We start from the raw sequence: 23,526 nt of genomic DNA, 5'->3' as shown, positions 1-23,526 counted from the left end.
GTAATACTGTCGAAACTCAATAAACAACGCTGAAACGTCCCCAGATAGCACAAAATACCAGTACGTCATCATACATGCATTTATTATAGTTACTCTTAAAAGCCAGGACCCATTTCTCAAACCTTTTGTACCAAGATTGCGACACACTATTTGAAATAAACGGTAACGGAAAAGCAAACGCGTCCCTAAAAGCACTGAATAAATTTAAGAGTCCATTTAGCCTTCTCCTTAGTAAAAATAATAAAGGAAGTCGACATGTCTCAATAAAAACGCAGAAAGAGACAACACTGCATGGTCGGTCAGCTGCCGTGTTTTTTAAACTTTATACATGAAAGACGTTTTTGAGAGAGAGAGAGAGTGTGTGTGTGAATTGGTAATGTAAACAGATGCCAAAGCAAGGCACATATGGACATATTACTACTGTACAGTCAGTCCCACAATAACGCGTGTGAATCAAACCAACCAACGTCGGCATATAAGATCTATTGGCCTAGTGACCTTCCCTGATTCGATTCCTTCACAATACGGCGCTGATGTTTATCAGTTAAGATATACATTTGATCAAAACAGTTTCAAAACAAAAATAAATGCTTGTCAGCCTACTATCATAAATTTACAATTTTCGTTGTTGAAAGGAAATTTACAATTTCTGAAGACTGCAGAAGACATTGTTCAACTTACAAAAACATAAAAAAATCGTATATTAATATTACGGAAAATTATAGCGCGTCTCAACGAAATATATAATTTTACTGTGTATCTGATGGGTTAAAAGCGTACCTTAAATAAAAGTGGGGGATATTTAGAGATGACGTTTCAATGTAATATATACCACGTTAGGAGAGTGAACGCATTGCGATCGTCCTGATGATGGAGGCATGTAACACCTCTAAAACGTCGGTAAACTTATACCAGACTACACGGCGCAACGACCCATAAATATCTCACTTATACATGTCTAATATTGTGGAACTTAACACCTGTTTGGAGCATCTACTTTTCTCTGTGGATGTAGCAAGCAACAAAAGTATTAATAATTGAAGGGTGGAGGGGGTTATACAAAATTTTCCTCGGGGACATCAGTTAGTACTTCGCGGAGCGTGGTCTACTTTGAACTCCACTTCTTTAAACGGCCTCTGTGCAGACTACACCTGGAATAGCTGAGCCCTAGTTTAAGTCACCTTACGGGAGGACGAGCGAAACAGTTCTATTTTTCGAGCGGATTAAAAGAGCATTCAACGATAAAGCAGAACGCAACTGCCACAAGGAAATCACTTTCAGGGCCCCATGCAGTGTACATGATGTGAATTACGATGAATTTCTTTGGGCATGTGCTAATAAAAACAAAAGAAGTGCTTTACTTCATTATGAAAGAGCGCAGATGTAGTTTTTATTCCAGCAGCCTGTACCTCTGATCGAGGCACGTTGTTGCATTTCCTGCTGAAGTGCTGTACCGACTGAGTGCCGCCATCATAGATTGGGAAGCTACCCGCCACAGTTTCTACGTAACATTTCTCCCATACGAAGAGCGTATAAAAAGGACTTCTTCGAAAACGTAGTCATAGAATATCCCCACGAAAATTTTTCTATTGTCCCCTTCCTTTTATTTTTATTACTATTATTTTTAGGGAGGTTTCCTGCAGTAAGTAACCCTTTTCACCCACACTTTGAAACAGCTGCCTGTCACAGCACAACAAAGACAGCGCAAGACAGACCTATGTGTTTGCATATAATCTAAATAACTTGAGTTTTATTTTTATTAAAAAACCTTCAGTCCTAGCGGTAGTAGGATGCATTAAACAGAAAACTGTATGATACAGCCACAAAATAATACAAACTGCAAACGGATGCAAAAGTTCTGCAACGTTGGTGGGAAGGATTCAGTGTTATTTAAAGTAATGAACTGTTCGGATATCAGAAAAAACATCACTGTCATCATAAAATTACTTCACCATCATTACACCGTGATACAATTTTAGCTTGTGTTAACCGACAACAGAAGATTATAACTGCAGACAGCATTTCGTCTGTTACAGCACTTCACAAAAATTCAGAAAAATCCTCTCACTTAAAACACTTATGCTGTAAACGAAAGAGTACACCACATGCCCTCATCACCTCTACACTCTTGCCTAGGGGATTTAATCAGGAAGTGAGTGCTCTAAAAATCTCTCTTCTAAATAAAAGGGTTCGTGTGTTGGACAGAGAGAGAAATAAAAGGGTAGAGATTTTTTATATATTTTAGTATGAGGAAAGAGTTGAATTGTGTGGGTGGAATTATTAACAGGGAACTGGGAATAAAGAAGAGAGACAGATATATCACTCATACTTGTACTGAAGAATAACGACTTGGAAAAGATGAATGCAAAAATACACATGGATTACACAGCATCGTTTCCACAATATGGAAAGAAAGAGTAAAATAAAGAATTGAGGGATGCCTGAAGAAAGGGGAAGAGGGAAGAAAAAGTAACATAGAAACAGAGACTGATACATGAACTTATAGGTAAGACACACATAAATAAATATCTAGAACGCACAGACACACACGGATGTGAGATATAAGGACAACGATAAAAATAAGTGAAATACTTATTTATGTATTTATTTATTTATTTACTTGTAATTTATTTAACGAGTCAGTATATAGGGTTAAATTATAGTATGACAGTGAATAATGAATTGGAAAGGAAGTGGAAGAAAGCAGTTGTACCCTTTTCAACGCATTTGCCTGAAAGGACTAATAAAAACCACTGGGATGATATTCAAACTGTGAACCTCCCGAATACGATTCGTGATTGCTAACCACTGCCGTGACGTCCGGTCACATTTTACATGAAATCAACAGTTCTGTACATTTACAATAATTCTTCTCTTCAAAATCTAAACGAGAGAGTCATTATTACACAAGCAAGATATGCGCCTTATATTTCTTCGTGCCCTCATTTTGAATCTTCCATCGCATTGTTCTCGAGGGACTTTAACCCCCTTTTCAAACCCCTTCCGTTCATCCCTTCTGAACTCATTCCATGCCCTGGCCTGAAAACCTCCCATCAATTACTGCGGTTTTATGATGATGGTGGAGGTGGTGGTAATTTGTAATTAAATCTCGTCGTAGTTACAGTACCTACTCCCCTTCCGATGCGCTGTGCGCGCGCATCTCCTGTAAGCGTCATCATTTTGTTGCGTGTGTGTTCTGTATCTCGACAAAGATTTTTATTTTTAAATTAAGATCAAGGGAGAAAACGGGATTATACACATTTGCATATTTGACAATGTGAGTTATTATTGGACGCTCTTAGGTGTAAAAGGATGGGAATAGAATAGAAGGACGGAGATGAGAGAGAGAGAGAGTCAGGTAAATCAAGAGGCGCAGAACACTGAAATGACCTACAATTCCTTTTGCTACAAAAATGTAGTAAACAGCATAGTGTACATGAAGCCTTCATGAAGGTCGCATTAAAACACTCTTGCTTTACCATGTGTTAGTTTTGTTCATAAAATCTCATATTAAAACGTCATAGATATCCTACATGTCGTAGAAGTAAGTTTCTTGCCAGGGAAATTAGCAAGGAACATTCACACTCCGTTTTGACACTGCATTTTGAAAGTAGTAAAACTAAGCAGCTGGGGCTATTAGAACTGTTTTACTGCAGTTACAAACTACCAACAGTTTCAGAGCACGAAAACCTTCCAAATACAACATATTAAATAAAGAAAATTTTTATTCGACTTTCTGACTGTCTCTGCATATTCAGTTTGTTCTTCAATAAAATTTTCTGAGATTTTATCTAAACCTGTAACATTATTTTCTGATGTCAAATTAAGAAAACCTGGACAGAAAGAAACAGAATTTTAAACAGTAACGATAGTCGGTTATTGTTACAGAGAAGTAAAGATTTGATTTCCTTGACTGTAGATTACAAAATCGAACCGTGCACCACAACTTCCCAAATGTGAGGGACTTTTTTATTAACGTGAAGAAGGACGCAGCGTGGTACTAACTGTCTCCATCACCATTTCAGAATATGTTGAGATGTTCACCGTGGTGTTTAGGTACATAAACAACTTTGTTGTTGTTGATCAGGTTGTTACGCTCATACTCGAGAGGCGCCCGGTTCTAGTATCGGTCGGGTTATCAGCCAACTTGAGGCGTAAATTGTTCTTCGTGATTATCCTAACTCTCTGTAGGCGACAACTAGGATTGTACGTACCGGTACATTTAAATATGACACAGAAGCCTCTTTCAAAAACAAATCATTTTAATCAATCATGAAGACTTTTTCCATCTCATTCGACGCCATACAACTTGTGCACTTAAAATAGGGTCGTTAAACAAGCTTTGTAAGAATCGATCATTAATGCCAAGCCCTCCAAACGCAGGTAATTAAATTATTTTGCTAAGTATACAGATCAGAAAGCCTGTGTAATTTTCATTCATGTGCTATGAAAACGTGAAAAACTTGCTGTTGTTGGGAACATCTGCCATAACCCGTTCATGACCCACGTATTTCCAAGTCCACACACATATTCTCTACCATTCTAGCTGCAGTGGAGATTTTTAGAGTGAGAGTGGATGTAGCTTTTTAATGCAGCTTTACCATACACGTTTGTAACATCATTAATCATGGCAGACTAACAAATGAAGGTGGAATAGCAACCCAAGTGCTTATAAGCTGGCTGGGCTTGGCGATGTGGCGATATGGAGATGAGAGAGACAGAGAAGGTAAGAATAAGACAGAGCGTGGGTAATGAGAGATGGTACGATAATACGTATCAGCAATGGAAGCATGACAGAGATGAAACGTTTTGAACAACGGGTTAAAAAGTTGCACATTTAGGACCGATCGATAATTCAGGTTACTACATTATCGTGTTCAGAGACAAATGAGAAGCTTTAAGGTAGTGGGAGGCACAGAGAAGGGGAGAAATGGATCGATAATACACAACAATACACGTTAAAATATTCCACTGGTAATGATTTCTAACTTGTGTTTTGTGGGTTTACCTCATGAAGGTTACACGCGCGCATGTCACCACGGCGACGAACGGTTTCTGTGAACTTAAATCGCCAAGTAGTTCAACAAGGCGATCCAACAACAAATCGATTCAGAGCGATTAAAACCTGTTCTCCACTGTGACGAAAGACAGCCCATGCACCTAGAAATTATGCATATTACCCATTACGTGAGTTTCTGAACTACTTTTGTTTGTGGTAAGATTTCAGGTTCTCACGGCAGCGATGATGATTGTCTTCTGGTTGCGCCGTGTAGTCTGGTAGAGACTGACGGACGTTTCAGAGAAAGCAAAAACTAACAAATAACAAAATAACCACAAGTTACACAACAAAACTGCTTTGAAACACGATCAAGTACAAATCATCTCGCCTAAAGGAAATAACATCAAACGTTGACAGTGGCGCCACACAAACACAGGTGGTCATAAACGCATCCAGTCATATGGAAACAAACGAAATGAACAAATTGCTACTGTTTATACAGTGCATATCTTCCATCTCTTATGAAATAGTGGTGATATATTTCGTTGCGTCTTTATCATCGCCAATCAATCTGAACACATTCAAATCAACTCTCTGTCAATGCAGTATCAACACGTGTGTGCATTTTGATTTCATTAGACCTACAACATTTTTCTTTCTGTTTAGTGGATATTTATCTCTTTTCTGTTTTATGCCGGGAGTATACTGTCAATGCTAATGGGAACATAACAATAAGGTACGGAATAAATTTTAGACTAATTCAGCTGCGAATGGGACAGTCTAAAAATGACAGTTATTATACTTAATTATTGATTCTCAGACCATACGTGTTTCATCCAAATAATCGAAGTGAACTCATAATGCGGTTTTTTTATTTAGGTAACACGGTACCCAATTGTGATATTAACATGTTATATATGGATAATGGAATGTGAAAAAATGTTCCGGCTTAAGAAATACCGAAGTTTAAATACCGTAGAGCTGATGATTAATGATCAAATTATTTCTTGGTATTGACATAAAATCGTATGACGCGCATTCAAGACGTGAACAATGTGGATATTTTGCTTACCCAAAGTGCTGAGCACTTTGAAATACGACCCCATATCCAAGACGTTCTCCATACAAGGAAATGGGGCAGAATCATGCGTCAGCATCCGATGCAAAGCCTGCGTATTTTAACTCCATCGCACATGACACTGCACTCCTCTTTTATCGAACGTTCAGTTCACAAAATCTAGTGTTAACGAACTCGAAGAATTGATATGTCATCTTCGCTGTCGTATACGTAACGAAATTTGGCTACGCCGAAAACACGCCGAACCGCGAATACGATTCCAGCCCCCCCTCCACCACCACAATTATAGAACACAAAGTTGCCTTTACTGTGCTACAGGCATTGTTCTTTATCCGGTGCATTGGCATTTTTGTGATATTTATCGCAAAATATTTTGACTTTCTATCACGACTTCCAACGCTAATTCAATATACACAATTCATTAACAATCACACAAATACACAAGTATTTACCTTTGTTACTTTTGTGTATTATCACTGACTCCGAAATCACATTCATCATATCGGGATCTGTTCTCATCCCCACATCTGAGTACAACCATCTCCAGCCACAACCTCGAGAAAGAGTCATATCGCGAAGGCGATTATCTTAGACGTTTCAGAATTGCTTACCACCACCATTATCAGAACGATGCGATGGATGCAATAAGCACCTCTGAAACGTCGGCAAACCTCTACACTTCACAGTGCAAACATCGCAGAAGACAAGTCATCACTGAAATATCACCGAGTCACACCGCAACCACAGGGGCCAAGCGACAAATTTTTGTTCCGACAGTACTGAACATTACTACTACAATCTGGGATCCGTTGGGGAAATGTGCAATTTACGGCAGGGTTTTGAACTCAACAGCATGTGTGGGACTTGTACGTAAAGCAGCAGACAAGATAAAACGCACGATTTTATTTAAAATACTTTAAAGAAAAATGAATGGCCTTATAATACTGATAACAAAATTAACAAAAATAATTTCGCAGGCCTGGTACAAGTGGTCTAGGGGCGGATGTGGTGGCGGGATGCCAGTTATACCACGCCGCATTTGACACTCTGAACAGATTCCCCTGCTTCAAAACACGACGTTCGTGAATTTCTGAACGTAAAATAACTGTCGATGTGCAAAATTACACGTGAAACACGTGTCACTGACTCATACGTACGTTAAACTTTGGGAATGGTATTGAAATTTGATCAATGCTGTAAGACGATAAGTTTTGTAGTGCAGATACGCAGTTTCCTGAAGTAAGTAGTGCTGTGTAACTTATTTAAAATGATTCGTACTTCATAACGAAAGATCTCAGACAGTGTTTGCTCAAAACTTACTTTTTGTTCTGCGATTGCAACTTCTGCAATACCGTAATTATTTACCACACATTTTCATGTTAACACATCCATTACTTATACAGAATAATCAAACAAGCCTCGCTTTGATGCACCGCAAAAGAGAAATACTTGAAGCACAGGCCTATGAACGGGATATATGACTCTAACGAGTCATTTTCACTTATTCTCTAATTACTAAACCAACAGAAGGCAATTTGCGTAGGACTTATTTCGTCTTTTATGACATGTTATGGAGCAAAATTCTTACTAGCAATAATTGCAATGACATTAGACTAATGTGTACATTTAAAGTTATTTATGTATTTACAGTTTCTACTTCTGCCCAGTTTTCATTAGTGCAATGCATAAATAAATACCACGGCCATTCTTATAACGTATGAAATCATGAATATTCCAAAGTCTAGTATTTAAAGGCCTCGTAGCAAACATGTCAGGGATAATTATAGTGTTACGCACTCCGGACCTTCTCCTAAGCCATCTGAAGCCAACCAAATTCCTATCTGCACGTATCTTTCATAGTCTTCTCTATAATAAAACTTGCGCCAGAGTTGTTTGGTTTTCACAAACGAGGTCCCAGGCACAGAGTCACAGCAGTTGAAATATTCAACACCGCAATTTTAAATTTAGGTTCTATTTGACTTTAATATATTTAACTGATATAGTTGGATAGAATTTACGTATTTTTTTCTTCCAAGTATGGCTACTCCAGGCAAGTAGCAGCCTACGGTAATCCATAAAATGTAAAGGCCATTTTCATAACCTGTCAAAGCAAATGACCTACTGAAGAAATGAATCTTGAAAGAACTCGAAAAAATGTATTACTCTCGAACAAGCTAAAACGTCTGTATAAAAAACGCGCATCATTCACGCAGTTATGGATACATTTCGAGCCTTTTGTGTAGGAAGAAGGAAACGCAAATAAAAAGAATCTCAAAAGAATTCAAAACGAAAAAGAAACTAGGTTTTGAGAAATGAGAACGTATTTATTTCCTATGTTAATCTTCCTTCCCCAGAAATGCCTGGAAGGGGTCAATTTCAATATGGCTGGCAGCCGCAGCGAGGGGTCCTGTTTTTAGTTCGTGGCGCCGACACCCCGCCGCGCCAGGAGATGCGCAGATCATCATGAGCAGTGCAGAACAATGGCGGCTCTAATCAAGACTCTTTTATTCTAATAACTCTTTGTTGATCGCCTACGGGTTTATATTTCATTTTCAAAAGTGTATAGAAAAGAAATAAGACGAGAAAAGGCCAATGCAAGAGAAATTACGATAGAGTAAATGAGGTAAGAAACTTGGAGAGGGCATATTAGTTAAAATAAAATAGCAAACGTTGAAACGGCCATATCAAGAGAAACAGTTGTTACTTTGATTTAGGGATGACGAGATTTAATAATGGGGTTTGCAGGATTGTATATTTAATTAACACCATACCTGAAGATGGCCCAGGTTTAAAAATCTCAAAGCTGCAAAATATAATTTCAGCACAAACACAGGCCTACAACGGCCTCAATAAAGGAGACTGTCTTTATAAATTCACGCTCATTTTAAGGTCACTGCGGAAGGAAATCAATACAGCCGTTGTCGTTAGTTTTCCCTCTTATGTAATCTTTCAGAATGCAATAAGACAAGTGTGAGCCAGACAGGAACACATGGCAAGGAAACAATACATTACGTTTGTTTCACGATCAACTGCAACTTATATGGATCCTGACATCTGAATCACACCATGGAATTACCGTAGAAAGATGAATGAGATACATTCTCAAAGGTGTGCAGTGTTTCCTGCTGTATGGTGAAACCAAATTAACTTTATCTGCTTATAACTACTTCAAGCACTAATTTAAAGTTTCAGCGTTTCTAAATTTTTCTGTTGGAATTCCCGTTAATACACTACTACACATACCAATATTTATTACATAAACCTACATATATACTACATTTGCAAATAAGACTAATAAGTCTATAATCTTACCGAGAAACGTGTTTAGTTTTACACGAAAATGAATAAGAATTCCGACATAATAACATGTCATAATATACGACATTTTGTATATTAGTTTCCGAATGCAGAATGACTATTTATGAGAAATATGTTTTCAGCAAAGTAAGAGAAACGTGTCTGTAATATTAAAGTGCACTTTACCTGCCAAAACAAAACTTAACTAACTTCTTCAGAAACAAAAAAACCTGCCCCAGCCAATGAGATTACAGCCCCTGAACAGTGCAGCAGCGTTCTGTATTTCATACGCTTTTGCTCCTTGGGCGCTCCGCGAGGTGGGTCTAAAGGCTAATGCTGTGTAAATACTCACCAGAAGAGAAGTTTGCGATGGGGACGTTCTTGGTGATGGTTTCGGCCATGTCCGGGCTGTTCAGACCGTATATGCTAAGCAATTCTTTCATCGTGTTCTCTGCATATTCCTTCATGGCCGAGGCATCGGTGCCTTGTTGAGGATGGTGATGGTGGTGATAATGATTAAGTTGCTCTGCAGTCAGGCCGGGAGGAAAATGATGATGAAAGCCCAACGATTGAGCAGCTTGTTGAAGACTGCTTAGAGGTGAACACTGCTGTCGAGATTCATTGCCTCGATGCTGTGAATTTGGAGAATAGCGTACCCGATCTCCACACAGTGTCTGCTGATTGTGATGATTATTTAAAAGATGATAACTGGTACCATTACTATCAATATAATGTCTTTGATGATAAAGTCTTTCATTTGCTAAAGCATGGCCTTCAGTTGGATTTGCGTTATTTGAGATATGTAAGAGGTTGCGGTGGTGGTGAAGATTGTCACCCCTAGTTTCGATAGCTCGATCGTCACCACCACCGGAACCAGAATCACTGTTATTTTGCTCATCACCCTCTTCCCCACACGATTCGTCGTTGTTTTCACTATGAGCGTTACGAGTGAAGCTCAGATCAATCGGCGCGCCCATCACAAGACCGGAAGACACGTTAGATTGGTTCACACGCCTCTGAGGCGCTATCACTGGCTTTCGTCTCCTTTTGCCGTTTGTGTTTGAACTTCCTTGGAGCCTGGGTGATGATGGTGGAATAGAATTTTCACTAAGATCTAAAGGTTTATGTAATAGCCTGTCATTTTCATCTACAGCCATGTCTACATCACTATCACATTCAACGCCACCTTCTACCTGACACGTCTTATCACCAGCATCGTTGTCTTCGCCTGCATACAAGGAAATATTACGAGGTTCAAAGTTTTTACGTTTGTTCCTTTTAGGCGGCTGATTTAAAATGTTAGCCGTGGATGATGTAACAGTTGTTGTGGCCATGGTAATATCCGAGCTGGCATTATCCTCACTTATACAATTTATAACCTCCGAATCATTCTCGTTCTCATCTTCCTCCGTTTCAGAATCCGTAATTTCCTCGTCGTAATCTTGTTCCATCATATTCTCATAATTATTTCGCTCTTCAGTCGTAGAAAACCCGTCTTGTTTATCACCAGAAGTAACCGAGCCACCATCATCGTCGCCATTTTGTTGATGGTGTGCTGATGTTGACAACATGACGTCCACTGCTCGACCTAGAACAAGAAAAACGTTTAAAATTACTAATTATTACTTGGCTTTCGGGAAGCATGGACAGCGTCTGTTGTGTACGTACACTCCACAAAGTGTACATAGTTACAAATGTGAGCCGGACAAGAAAGTGTGTTATATGTTACTGATACAGCCTTCCAAACAGAGACATATTTATAACATTTTGTTTCACAATGGATTTCGAATTACATGTAGTACTCTATTTGCATCATGCTTCGGACCGGCGGTTCGAGTCTCGGGGGAGAAGAAATTTTCTCATGAGCTTTCGACCAGTGTTTGGGGCCGGTGCCAACTCAGCATCGTGAGGAAATTGGGGAGCTACAATGAGTAGCGTAATCCGGTCAGGAAAGCTAGCGATGGCTGGGGGTTCGTCGTGCTGACCACACGTCACCCTACATCTGGTTGGATGATCGTTCACCTCTGCTTAGGCATGTGAACGTGAGGCCAGCAGTCAAGCTAGTCGGCTTTGGCTCTCAGAGGGCTGTTACGCCACGGATTTAATTTAATTTTTGTAGTACTCTATTATGTTATATTATCACGTGTTTCTCTCTTTTGATGAACGTGTAAAATTTTAATATAGTCGATAGTAGTCACTGTGAATAAAGAATGTGATTATAATTTAGGGTCCAAGACTGATGCTGAAAAGTGATATCGTATTCTACTATATGCTGTATAAAAATAAATTACAGTTAAGGGCACCTGACTTGGTGTAAATATACAAAATCCAAAACGTGAACACTGAAAATTTACGAAAGCATGGGGCAAGATGCAATGTTGACACTATACCTCTGGATGTATTCGTTCGGGCTTATTTGTAACGGCTAATGACACCACAGTATCCGGGCAGCCCGAATATTAAACAGTCTTAAACCATTCAAGCTCTCTTTATCAGAATACTCGTTGCATGTTTATATCAAGACAATGAAGTAAAACGCAGAGTAAAAATTGAGGCTGAGGAAGAAATCCAATTCTCTGGGCAGATGGGAATGTTAAGTCTAGCGTAAAGCTGTGGAGTTCATTAGGAAAGGTGACATTTGAAATCACGCTTGGTGTGTGGCCAAGCAACATGTCGGGAAGACAAACTTCCTGTTTTCACAGTAGCACCACTCACACACTGCTCTCAGTTATGCTTCAAAGAACAAGCAGCGAAATGCTTAAAGTCTTCTTTTTCTTTTCTTGTCTATCGGTTGAGCTCCAGTCCACTCAAAGGTTTTTCTATGCGGAGTCCAGGCAAGGTTTGGTCTCATTTATGTTACAGTTAACTAACAGAAAAGATTCAGTGTACAGTGATACTTCTTAACACACGAGCAGCACTACCAATGTGCTGTATCGATGACAGTGACTGCCTTTGTTCATTGGGTGAGCACCTCTTTTCATTTCTTCTCAAAGTCAAGCTTTAAAAATACACATAATTCAAACTGAAAACAGTATCAGATTAAAATTAAAAATATGAGAACGAATATTAAAGCAAACGACACTGTGTCCACGCTTCTGAAAAATATATCAATTATCACTAATGGCCTCCATTATAAAACTAATCATTTTAATGCTAAGTTATGAGTAACGTTAAATCTTGCGAATGAGCTAATAACTATTTCACGAAGGCTTATAAAGGGCATCTCATTTGTGTAGTTAAATACCCACAGAATCGATATGTGTATCAGAAAAACATTACAAAAGTAAATAAAAATGTTCATTATTATGTGGATTTTGAGAAACACGAACTATTTTTGATAGATTTAACAAAATATTAAAGATCTTCCCAGTCTTACATAATCTAATCAATTAATTCAAGATAATTACTGAATAACGTACAGAAATGCTGTGCGGTGTTTCGCATAGGTTAGATTTAAAAGCTCTCTCCATTTACGGACAGAAAACTTTCAAAATAACACAGAAAACTTGAACTCCACTCATAATGGATTCAAATTACAGGCAACGCGCAGAACAAACAAAACAAGTGAAGCTACTCTCTGTATGAAAGTTGGATTCAAAGTCGCTGACAGGGATACAGACAGAAAAAGAAAAGAAAGCAAAATCATACTGCTTTCTGTTAGAATCGCAAGCCATACACAGAGAAAATTCGTTTTACAAAATTCAATTCCACCAAAAGAAATAGTAATGTATCTCTTTTTTAAGGATTCATTTGCTTAACTTTCTTTACTCTCTTGTTTGTTTCTCCAACTGGTCTTATTTCGCCTCTTTGTTATTTCATGGATACTCTTCGTCTGGAGCCATCAGACTCTCAGCCTGCTGAAAATTTCACTGCATGTTCAAGCCTATTTATGAGTCTTAAAGTAAAGTCTCACTGACCACTAAACAATGTTCAGTTTAAATAGAATCATGGCTGTTTGAAGAAAGGTGTACTAGTGCTTAGGTCTTATCATTGCTGCAAAATGGTTTTGGAAGAAACTTAAAAGAAAGTGTTACAATTTTATAACTGAATTCGCGACACCAGTCGGCTACCACACAACTACAGAAACAGAAAAAAACTTGCACAATTAAGAATACCTGTGCACTAGTCTTCAAAGCTACCGACCTCTTAAGATTCGCTTACTTCACCTTTTACAAAAACACTGCAGAATTTCAATTCTTTGTAGTTGTTTCTAAAAGTCTGAGCTCCGATCTTTTGCTGGTAAGTCCCAATAGGCAATTATTTGTAAGACGTTGAGAAGTGAACAACAGAACTGGCTGGTTAGATAGTTATTCCAGCATTTTACGAGTAGTGTGAGGGAGTCGATTTGAATTAAAACTTGCCAGCAAGGTCTAATATTCGTTTTCACAGAGAAAGTTTTTAGCGGCCAACTATTACATTTGGCGTGGAGAAATGTCACTAGACGAAGTAAAATTCTAGTCTTTTAGTATATAGCGTGTCCCAAAAAGATGTATACACATTATAATACGGAATATAAACCTTGTGTGTATACAAATTTTTGGGACACTTTGTATATGTCCGGTATATTATCAGAAATAATTCTTTCTGGTAAATACGCCATCGTCCCAGTAGAGTTTATTCGATTTGTATTTGTCCCTTGCAATAAAATCTGAAGGTAATATTTTCTGTGTGATAAGAGACCCTCTATTCGTTCATCGCTTTAGTCAATTTGTGCTGCTTTCATTTTTGCTATGGTGTCCTACCAAAGTAAATATTGTTGCTACTCTTACAGTTATTATACAGGCCGACAGATGTCTCCAAGCCTTCCGAATAAGAGACGCCACGACGCATCGCGACGTTCTGCAGAATGCAATGGGTGTTCCAACACGTCCCCTATACGCCTTCATTTTGTAATGCTTGCTATTTTAATTCATACTAATTATGTGTCTTGATGTAAGGTCGTCCAAAAAGAGAAACGTCAATTTGTCTTTTATTTCCCAGTTCTGTGCGCTGACTCTCGCCTGACCAGTCCTCACTGTCAGGTATCGAGTTCACTTCCTGCATGTCTCTAAGAGTACGTCTGACCTTCACCTGTCAAGATAATTTGGGAACCTGACCTACTTTCATTCGGGTAGCCGTGCCAGTAGACTATAACCACTCTTCCGCGAATAAAAACTTTTATTAAGGCTACTCTATGGAAACTTACCAGCGACAAACCTGTCAAACTGGACCTAGAGAGAGTACAGACATTTGGGGAAACAAATTCCACGTATTTAATATATACAACTGCCCTAATCTTATTCACAAGGCATAGCTCAAAAGGGCAAATTTATTTTAACTTGTTAAATGTCACAGGCACTAATTTTATTTTAGTAAGCGGCCGGCAGACAGCGCACATGGCCACTTGTTCCTGAATGTTTAGGCTCGCATCAAGGGCAGTCTGTGCCACCTTAGACGCCGTCGTGTGATCTTGTTAAAGCAGTGCTCAGAAAAATGTCACAGTAGGGCCTATACCCTACATGTTTATCATCCTGCCATGGCAACGGACTACGCAGCTGGTAAACGGCATCAACACCGCACAGTTACTGTACGAGCATGGTGTTTGGTGCAGGAGAGATAATTATTATTATTGTTATTGTTGTGTTTCAGGGTCCCTCAGATGTGTTTCTGCTGCCAATGCACCCTAAGGGCATCAACATCTTTGACAAAAATTGTATTTTACTTACTGATATCAGTCAGATATTTAAATAAAATTACCTGTTCTGTTTTCTTGCACATTCTTTTAATTTTAAATCGTATTTTACTGCCTTTAACTGTGTTTTGCGTTTTAGTGCTTCCCTGTAATTAGCTCTTCAGCTTTTGTCAAGCACTTAAATGGATTGGATTATTGAATTTAATTTAATTAAGCTCTGTAAGTTTCATATTGTGCGTTTGATTTTTTAAGTAATAACACAAAAATTAATTTATGTCATTGGCAACAGATAAGACCAACTGCATCGCAGCACAAAAGCAATAGTACAGGATAAAAGTAATATACTAAAATCTACAAATGCACGACAATGTTTTACTTTATCTGTTTCGTATTATCATGTTTCTTATCTTTGTATTTGTTTTGACTCTGCAATTGGCTCGTGTATCTGTTGAGTTAACATATTAAAATAAGAAATTAAATTATTACTATTCAGTTCTTAAAAGAATTGAGTTGAATGTAATCATCATCCATCACACTTTAATACGGGTCTACGTATTTGTTGTTCAACGGCGACTGATTTCAACTGAAGGTCGCAGTTTCTTCAAGCCTTTCCTTCCTACCTCTGATAAAAACCTAACCTAGACATGTTGCGTCCCATTTTACCGTGTAAGACGCTTTTGACCGAGAAATTGCTGTAAACATACTTGTAACCGGTGTGGAGGAAACTTTACCACCATATTTAGTCTACGCTGCTTTACTTGTATGTAAGAGAACAATAGATAATAACTGGTGCTGCTGGGTCGATTTCAATGATTTTAGAACGCATTTTTTTCTTTAAAATTTTAAAATCTTTGAAATTGGTGTACGTCTTTCTTTTGAAGCTGTCTAAGAGACAAATAACGTCTTTCTTTGCCAAAAACCTATTACGAAATCAAGGGTGCGACTTACAGTTGATGACGTCTTAAAACCGAATAAATACTGTAGTATCATACAGGTAATACTGTGTGTTCTATTTGTGAAACAAACACGTTTACTAGGAAAATCTAAATTATCTTCAATAACGTTTAATGTAAAACGGCTGATAGAAAATAAATCTTAAAAATCGAACAAAATTTCGAGAATATTGATAGTAAGTTACAAAATAATAGCGCCAGAGTATTTGTTATTTCCTTTTCCATTTAATTTTATAATCAAATACGCCATGCTTTTGTAACTATACATTTACATATTTAGTTTACGTGTAAAATAATTCGCAGCGTGTGGCTGGTAGACCGCATATCAGGGACGCTGGTTTAAACAGTCACACAGAAATTACTCTCCTATTTCTGAACCGCTACGACAGGAAATGTATGTTGATTGATCGAAAGTACAGTGTATATAAAGCTGTCAATTTATGCAACCGTGTCGCATTAATTCCTGATATGTGCCTCAGTAACATTATACAGCAAATGCCAGAAAGAACTCCACAAGATAATATCTGGTTCCGTAAGAATTAGAAAGACCGACAGCGGCGCCATTTACTGTCACTGTAGTGTAAATACAACTTTAAAATGACATTTAAACATATCTTAGTTCCGTAAAAATATTATAAGCTACGTGAAACATCTACAGCCTATTCAAATCAAGCAACTTGTGGGCATACATAATTTGCAACAACTGAAACATCGCCTACATATTTTCTCAAGGCGTACAACAGAAAGCATAATTTTAAGTTAGCTCCTTGTTATTGGCAATCGTGCTTCACAAAAGTGGATATGACACACACTTATTCAAGTACTACAACTACTTAAAGTATGTACTAAATGCATTCATTACATATGACAAAGAACACGCGAGAAAGTCTGCTTATTAATACGCTCTCGGCTTCGTCTATAGACGCAGAGAAAACAGTCTATGTCCCGTCACCAGCAAACTGCAAGACAAATCCTTTTTATAAAATTGAAAAAATGTGGGTTTGCATGTATGAATGCACACGCCAAGATCGAGAAAATGTACGATGATGATTAAAGAAAATGATATGTTTATTCCTTGAGGGATAAAGCACAGGAATGTCAAAACTCTGGAAATAAGTCCCGAGTTCGAGTCCCGACAAAGGCTGTTCCTGTAGTTCAGAAAATGAAAGCAGTCTAACAGAAGTAAAAAAACTCATACTCAACCAGACCTCACCTCACCTGACCATATTTTACCAAACATAACGTAAGATAACCTTGCCAAGTCTAGTCTAACCTAACCTAACCTAACCCAAACTTATTTGACTTAGCCTAACCTTATCTTATCTGACCAAAAACAACCCAACCGAACTGAACTTAACTTAACTTAACGTAAACTCACCCGCTGTCACCTAAACCAAACAACTAAACGGAGAACGGAGGTAAACCAAATTACTCGAAACTAAACTGAACCAAGGGGAACTGAATTAAAAGAAACTAAATTCAACTGAACGGAACTAAACAGAAAGAAATTGGAGCAAACTGACCGAACCCGAAACAGTCTATCCCAAGCTTACGTAACTCACGCCATACGACGCTGGAATCCCGATGTCGAGCGTCGCAGCGCCTGTCGTTGATACAGGATTTCATATAAAGTGAGAGCCATCATTGGCACACATTCATACAGCGTGGGGATGTGTGTAGGTCAAGTTTGCTTATAAACGGATAACGGACTTCGTCCTGAAGCCATGAATGTGTGAATTCTGCGTTAGTGGTCAGTGTTCCAATAACAAGTATGTCCTATCCTCTCGTTCTGTATCAGTTTGGGTGACAACGACTTTAAGAACTGGCCCGTTTAGAATGAGACCCTTCTAAATTTACTTCTCCAATTGAAATTACTTTAAAGTTTCTTATTATCGTTCTCCATTTTTATTTCATAAAATCTTCATTCTACGAGTGGTTAAAACCTGGTGCCTTTCCCACCCTGCTTTAAGACACAAGATCAACATCAACGCAACGACTGAGTAACACAGAAATTTTTAAAATGCACTGATTTATACCAGTCATTTTTTACAAGAAATGAATCAGTCGTGCATAAAAGTGTTGCGTTTTGCAGAACCTATAAACACATAAAGAGGCTTTTAAGTCTCATTATTAGCCACGCGTTTTGCCATAAGACAATTCTAATAGATACTTTCGAAGTACAGAGACCGGGCTTCAGAAATGTATGACGTATTTCTAATTTGTCACAAGGTCAATCTCCCTTTATGGAATGCTGGGGGTGAGATAGACCATTTCATTCTCCCACCTTTTGGGCTCGGACAGGCATCGTCCTCATCGTCCCCAGAGCCGTGGCAGTGCGATGTTTGTGATGGTTCCTGCACTTGCCGGCAGATGGCATCTTGTAAGCTATAAGCCGGTCCCGACGGCCCACCAGCGGAAGGGGGTGGCGGAGAGGTTAAAGTTGACATCACTGCAGCTGGTGCAGCGTTATGGCAACCGCTTCAAGGCATTCTTGTGGCAGTGTAACGTGTCAAACAACTGAAACAAAATGTAGATTTTCTTTAGACACGGTGGAGTACTGTGGGCTGCTTGAAATGTTTGGTTATTGAAAGACGAATATTGTATAATCGACTAACAAGTTTAAAGTCGAATCGAGCACAGAAGAGACCGAGCTGAAGCTGTGTTTTGGTAATGGCATTTCCTCAAAATGTAACGGTTATATCGCCAAGACTCAGTTTTCAAAGCCTCGTTCATGGGATACACGTAAAAGAGATAAGTTACATGATAGTCTTCGATACTTTTCATTCAGTATAGTGTTTTTCGGTATTATAAAGCTGAATCAAAATAAATTAAAATAAAGGTGGTCGTTAGTCCAAAAAAGAGTAGGTAGCTTCACCAAACGCCGGGATTAGTGGTTAGCACTATTGCTTCGTATTTGAAAGGTCAAACATCAACCGTTCGACATCATCATCTCTACGAAGATAAAAAAACAAGCCCATGAACAGACACGCAAAATGCTTAATGGTTGTCTCCAAACAGCATACCTACCACATGAAACAGTGGTCCTCAACCTCACGTAGGCTTGGAACCACACTGACCATTTCTTATCGACTCGCGGGCCGTGGATTATAAAACAATGTCAATTGGTTAGAACTTCGTAACAATTAGTTAAGAATGCTCCTCACTGTTTCTCAGTATCTTCTTTAACAAATTTAATGTGTTGTTTTAATGGATTATTCATTTACAAATAAATACCGAACTATTCTCTCATTGCACAAGCTGTTATAACGTTTCAAAAAACGCAATGGGGTCGCGGGTTAAGAGCCCCTGGAGCAATGCATGCAATCAGTCAGTTTGAGAATAGTTTTTCGTCCGTCTGTTAAACGCTACACTGTACCGAAAAGTAAAGTAGTTCATCGCTCGGCTTATAAGTTAAGCCACATTGAACCATTTTCATTTTACGCTGTTTCATTTCGTATATCTTCTGTAGGTGTCGCCCGCATATTTACAATCTAATTTAATATTCTGTACGAGGAGGGTTCTTAGAGTATGTAAGTTAGAAATGAACACATTTTGCAGAACATAAGCGGCATATATGACTTCGATATTCAAATATACTCCCACCACCAGCACAAATTAAATCTGTTACTATTAACCAAATAATTTGTTCAATCGCGCACTCTCTTTTAATCGATTCATTCATTTTCGAACCTAAGAAAGAGAAATTTGCCCCAATATTGATATACCGATTTGATATACTTCTGAACAAAAATGTGTTTGAAGAACTACTTTAGAATTTCCCACCATCCTTCATGGTATTTTTAATATAATAATTAATTTAAATCACACGTAATAACTCAATTATATATTTCAATGAAATACAGACATTAACATATGTGGGTTTTCAAATAATTTTCTCTCGCTGAATGTTAAGTAGTAGTACTTCCACCAGAAAGTTGTTAGTTTCTCAGCTGGTCAAAAATTCCAAGCTTTCATTTAACCCAAAGGTTAATTACCTTGTTTACATACCGCACCCTGTCCTGGGCCAGTTTAACTCAGTCCACACCTTTACAAAACACTAAGTTCTGCTTTAATATTAACCTTTCCATCGACGACTTAGAATTCCGAAATGCAAACTACGAAAAATGGAATAAACAGTAAAATTTTACTTTACAACAGAATCCATACACACGCTTCAGTTTCAGCCACATTCTAATATTACGACTCATGCGCAGTTTATAATATGTTCAAAACGAAGGAAGTGTGGAATGTACGCCAGTTAAAGTCAATCCATCGTAACATACTGAAAGCTTACGAAAATGCAGAAAGTAGATTGGCGAATATATAAATAAACATGAATCAATTAGCAGTTCTGTTATTTAAATTACTAAACTACTTCCTTAAGCACAGATTGGAACACGAACCAAACCATCAATCTTATTTGCTGCGGTGCAGAAATTACGTAGGTGTTAATAATATGGCTGTGGCGAAATAAATCAAGTTCCCAGATTTGTTCCACTTTTGCTCTTGGCTTCAAGCATGTTAGACACATGATTCCATTTCGGACCCCCAACTGTTTAGCTGATTTCTAATCCGACGATCGCTACGCCACGGCTTTTAAAACGGATTTGGTGTGTACAATCGAGAAAACAATAGAAAGCCTGATTGCGCTTGAATAATAATAATCTACTCCTAACGATCTTTAGAATATATATGAAGAGGCCGGCTCGCCAAATATGGAGGTGAGAAACTGCTAAGACAGCAAGAATAGCGACAGATAAATAGAAACTAAAAAGAGAAATTAAAAAATGACCATGAATCTTCAATTCGGAATCGCAATACATTGCTTTCTTTTTGTTTCTCGCTGGATGTGGCCACCAAGTGTGTTTCAAGCCTAGAAAAATAAATAAAACAAAAATTTAATTGGATGATTACGTCTCTTAAAAAATTTAAGTATTAATGTGCAGTGCCGTTAAGATAAATGGATTTCTTGAATTCAATTTTACGCTGGTTCCTTGCAGCTGGCTACAGGCAATGCACGGATTGTGTGAAGGCTGATGTAAGTAACAGAGAAAGGTGAAGGGTTACCTGCAAGACTAAATTAGTCATTCAGTCAGAGAACAATGCGCTCACCACGCTCATCACAACTGTGCCCTGACGGGAGGAGCCGAGTTACGACGCCACTCAGGATTTTAAGCAGTGGAGGGAGATGATCGGTGCTGCTCAAATTTGAAACGTTTTTGTGCTCATATTGATTGATACATGTTCAGGGTTCGTTATTAGAAAGGCTGTTTAACAACATGTATCGAAGAATTTTTTTATTTTGACCTTTTATCAAATGTTATTTGGAAAAATTTAAAGTTACTGAAAATAAAAAGAAATCATAACTGTCGATGTCACTTTTGTGACAACACATATCACATCAACATCACTATTTAATTTTAATTTCGGTACGCTGCTTTGTGGTAACTACGTACTGAAAGGAAAACAACGAACTGTTCGCTCGTCCATGCTCTACTACGTACGTGTTAATGCTTAGGCTCTTCCGTAATTAGGCAAATAGCGTAATTTTTATACGATACTGTTTATACTTCAAGTGAAAATGTGGTTTTTAAGTCCTGCTACATAGACTTTCCCATCAATCTATTCCAGTAATATTCTAGCCATTATATCCGCGGCCGTTTCTTAGAGCCATAACACTGAACGTCTTGTCTTTCCTAAGTCATTTCAGTATAATCCCGTGCAAGTCCAGACACAGCTGTGTTCAACCTTCATTTTATAATAGCATAATTATATTATCCTCACTCGCCTCGAGCTACACTACTGAGTTCGTCGGTTCGAATCCCTGCCGAGGATTAAATGGTGAATGTATCTTTGTTTATCTTTTGTTCTGTGAAGACTGATTCGTGCAATGGGTCGATCCCACATCTAAGGATTCCAACAGAATACCTAATCAACTTAATTATAAGCCTTCACGCCGGTAACTAAATCATAGGATTGATAAAGCTATATAGGATATATAGTTAATCGTCATCGCTGAACGTAAGTTTACAGATCTCCAAGTCATGACAACCCACACACTGGCATTATTAGCTATTATCACACAACCAATGTAAATCTGTGGTTCTGAAATAACAAAACAAATAATTAGGTACACAGGTGGGATATAATCTTTCTTAGGCGCCGATCAACAACACTATTAGTGTAATAAGAAACCCTTTGTACAACGAACTCGTTACAGCATTTAAAATACGGCCTTCTAATTCATATTCCACTAGGAACTAACTTTGTAACTGCATTCGAATGCCTGAATAAACACGTCTACACACCTCTTGGAAAACAATAGCTACATCGTTATTTCCTGTGTGTGTGTGGTGATTTTACGAGCCACATACCCCGTTCACGTGAGATCCAAAACACAATTTCAAAACAATTTACAGAATCAAAATGGTGTAGTTATATTGAGTGCGCGTTTATTGAAAATTCAGTATACATTATCTTTAATGACAGAGATATTATGGCTGCACAAAGCCTTTCATTGTATATATTATATTTACTCTGTAGCATATTTCGTTTCCTTTCTTCGAGTCTCATTATAACACTGTTTCGAAATTCAGATATGAGGCTGGCAGGGTAACAGGATACATGGAATGCATTAGATGGATATGAATTTGAATGTGTAGGTAGATGTAAGTTTTGTTATTCAAATTCGTGTATATTCGATGGGGGAGGCGGAGTAAGAGGAGAGCGAGACTTCAATTGTTATTTTGAAGGCTGGCTATGAAAAAAAGTTACCTAGAATACACAATGATATTTAGTAACACGAGTGTTGGGTTAAGCATTACTACCTCGCAAAATGCACGGACAGAACTTTGTTATGTTCACTTAAGTATTCCACATTGTGTGCGCTCCGAAACCAATATGGATCTGTAAGATTTCAGGTTTTCACAGCGGTGAGTATGAAGATTTCTGTCTTCTGAATCGCCCTGATGACGGAGGCAGTATGACCTCTGAAACGTTGGTGAACATCGACCAGACTACACAGCGCAACAACCCAGAAGACAGAAATCTTCATACTAAGAATCGCCCTGATGACGGAGGCAGTATGACCTCTGAAACGTTGGTTAACATCGACCAGACTACACAGCGCAACAACCCAGAAGACGGAAATCTTCAAACATTTGTTCATCGCCCTGATGACGGAGGCAGTATGACCTCTGAAACGTTGGTCAACATCGACCAGACTACACAGCGCAACAACCCAGAAGACAGAAATCTTCATACTAAGAATCGCCCTGATGACGGAGGCAGTATGACCTCTGAAACGTTGGTTAACATCGACCAGACTACACAGCGCAACAACCGAGAAGACAGAAATCTTCAATATGGATCTGATCGAAAGAAATAAACGGGCCAAAACAAAGCGCAAAATTCCGATCTCTTAAATTATTATACCTGAAAACATGAGGAAATCTTCGGCTCAATGGACACTTTTACAGCAACCAACAAGACAGCGCGGAATCGTAGCTCAGAGAACACCAAGACCGAG

The 23,526-nt window shown here is 38.4% G+C and overlaps 1 protein-coding gene and 1 long non-coding RNA gene across 7 annotated transcripts in view; one reads left to right on the top strand and one right to left on the bottom strand.

Annotated features, from left to right (window-relative positions):
• LOC110826492 (castor zinc finger transcription factor) overlaps window positions 1–23,526 on the bottom strand; it is a 270,044-nt gene that overhangs the window by 117,746 nt on the left and 128,772 nt on the right. For all 6 annotated transcript variants that reach the window (XM_022057194.2, XM_022057197.2, XM_087351137.1 and 3 more), the window contains 2 exons: window positions 18,283–18,515; window positions 9,727–10,962 (listed from right to left, as the gene is read on the bottom strand). In XM_022057194.2, the coding sequence (XP_021912886.1) occupies window positions 9,727–10,962; window positions 18,283–18,445 (1,399 nt within the window). In that variant the 5' untranslated portion in view covers window positions 18,446–18,515. The remainder of the gene's footprint in view (window positions 1–9,726; window positions 10,963–18,282; window positions 18,516–23,526) is intronic.
• On the top strand, window positions 14,826–15,122 carry LOC110826496 (uncharacterized). Its single transcript, XR_002542072.2, has 2 exons — window positions 14,826–14,911; window positions 15,003–15,122. It is a non-coding gene; the product is annotated as an uncharacterized LOC110826496 (long non-coding RNA).

The sequence above is a fragment of the Zootermopsis nevadensis genome, unplaced genomic scaffold (genome assembly GCF_977971745.1).
Source record: "Zootermopsis nevadensis isolate Lab colony 2312 unplaced genomic scaffold, Znev_1.0 Znev_ptg000018l, whole genome shotgun sequence".
In the NCBI taxonomy this organism is placed as follows: domain Eukaryota; kingdom Metazoa; phylum Arthropoda; class Insecta; order Blattodea; family Termopsidae; genus Zootermopsis; species Zootermopsis nevadensis.
The sequence above is the reverse complement of the archived record's forward strand: the minus strand, read 5'-3'. Positions and strand labels throughout refer to the sequence as shown.